The sequence below is a fragment of the Arachis hypogaea genome, chromosome 19 (assembly GCF_003086295.3).
Source record: "Arachis hypogaea cultivar Tifrunner chromosome 19, arahy.Tifrunner.gnm2.J5K5, whole genome shotgun sequence".
NCBI lineage: Eukaryota > Viridiplantae > Streptophyta > Magnoliopsida > Fabales > Fabaceae > Arachis > Arachis hypogaea.
The window spans coordinates 140,740,005-140,741,261 of record NC_092054.1 but is presented as its reverse complement, the minus strand read 5'-3'; the positions used below and the strand labels follow the sequence as shown (position 1 = coordinate 140,741,261).

Sequence of the window (1,257 nt, the reverse complement as noted above, 5' to 3'; positions counted from 1 at the left end):
TCCCCACGCGTCCGCGTCACCTACGCGACCGCGTGGCCCTGTAAATCGACGTAAAAAGGGTGTATGGCCGAAAGTTGAGTTGGAATTGGGCTGGACTCGTGCTGGAAGCCCAAGCCCTCCCACGCGAACGCGTGCCCCACGCATCCGCGTCATATTGGAAATAAGGCCATTCACGCGATCGCATGCCCCACGCGATCGCGTCACCCAATATTTAGCAATTAATGATTTTGAACAGAGAGTTGTGCGAGTACGAGGCTACCCTCGCGCCAGTGGCATAAAACGGGTCATGCGACCGCGTGACCGACGCGACCGCGAAAATCAGTTTAAGCGCAAGTCACGCGACCGCATGCCCTACACGACCGCGTCGCTTGCATACTTGAGGTGAGGTGGAAAGGGCTTCAATTCCATGCTCAGCTCATGGCTTGACACTTGATCATCTGGGACTACTAGAGGTGGCAAGGTGTCTTCAGTATACTCAGGGGGCTTCCCCACACTTGCACCTTGAACCATATTCTTGTCATCAACTGTCTCTTGGTGAACTTCAGCCACTGTCTTATCAATAATATCACACTGGAAGATAGAGTGGTCTTCCGGTGGGTGTTTCATAGTTTCATCAAGGTTGAAACTCACTGCTCTTCTATCTATCTCAAAGGAATATGTACCCGAGAAGGCATCCAATTTAAACCGAGAAGTCTTCAAGAACGGCCTTCCAAGCAAGATAGATGATGGTCTTCCTGAGTCATTATGGGGCATCTCCAGAATGTAGAAATCAATAGGAAAAATCAACCCCCTAATACTCACCAAGACGTCTTCCGCGATGCCAACCACTGAGATTATGCTTTTATTTGCCAACACAAAACGGGCTGCCGACCTTCTCAACGATGGAAGCTTCAAAGCATCATATACAGATAATGACATAATACTGACACATGCACCTAAGTCCCACATGCAATCAACAAACTGTACACCACCTATAGTGCATGTAACCATACACGGACCGGGATCACCACATTTCTCCGGTATAGCACCCATCAGAGCAGAAATCGAGCTACCCAAAGGAATAGTTTCTAAATCCTGGATCTTTTTTTTATTCATGCACAAATCCTTTAGAAACTTAGCATACTTAGAAACTTGATGAATAGCATAAAAAAGGGGAATAGTTACCTCAACCTTTTTGAAGATATCCACCATCTTGGGGTCTAGCTCTACTTGCTTTTTAGTCCTCCTTGCAAGGTGTGAAAAAGGAATGGGAATGAC

General features: G+C 47.3%; 1 protein-coding gene across 1 annotated transcript; it reads right to left on the bottom strand.

Moving 5' to 3' along the window:
- Positions 1–351: 351 nt before the first annotated feature.
- On the bottom strand, positions 352–1,032 carry LOC112778894 (uncharacterized). Its single transcript, XM_025823167.1, has one exon. It carries the CDS (start codon positions 1,030–1,032, stop codon positions 352–354), a length of 681 nt encoding a protein of 226 aa, XP_025678952.1.
- Between the last annotated feature and the right edge of the window lie 225 nt (positions 1,033–1,257).

What these genes read in the sequence shown, in the direction of transcription:
- LOC112778894 (XM_025823167.1), bottom strand. Translation starts at nt 1,032, where the DNA reads ATGGGTGCTATACCGGAGAAATGTGGTGATCCCGGTCCGTGTATGGTT.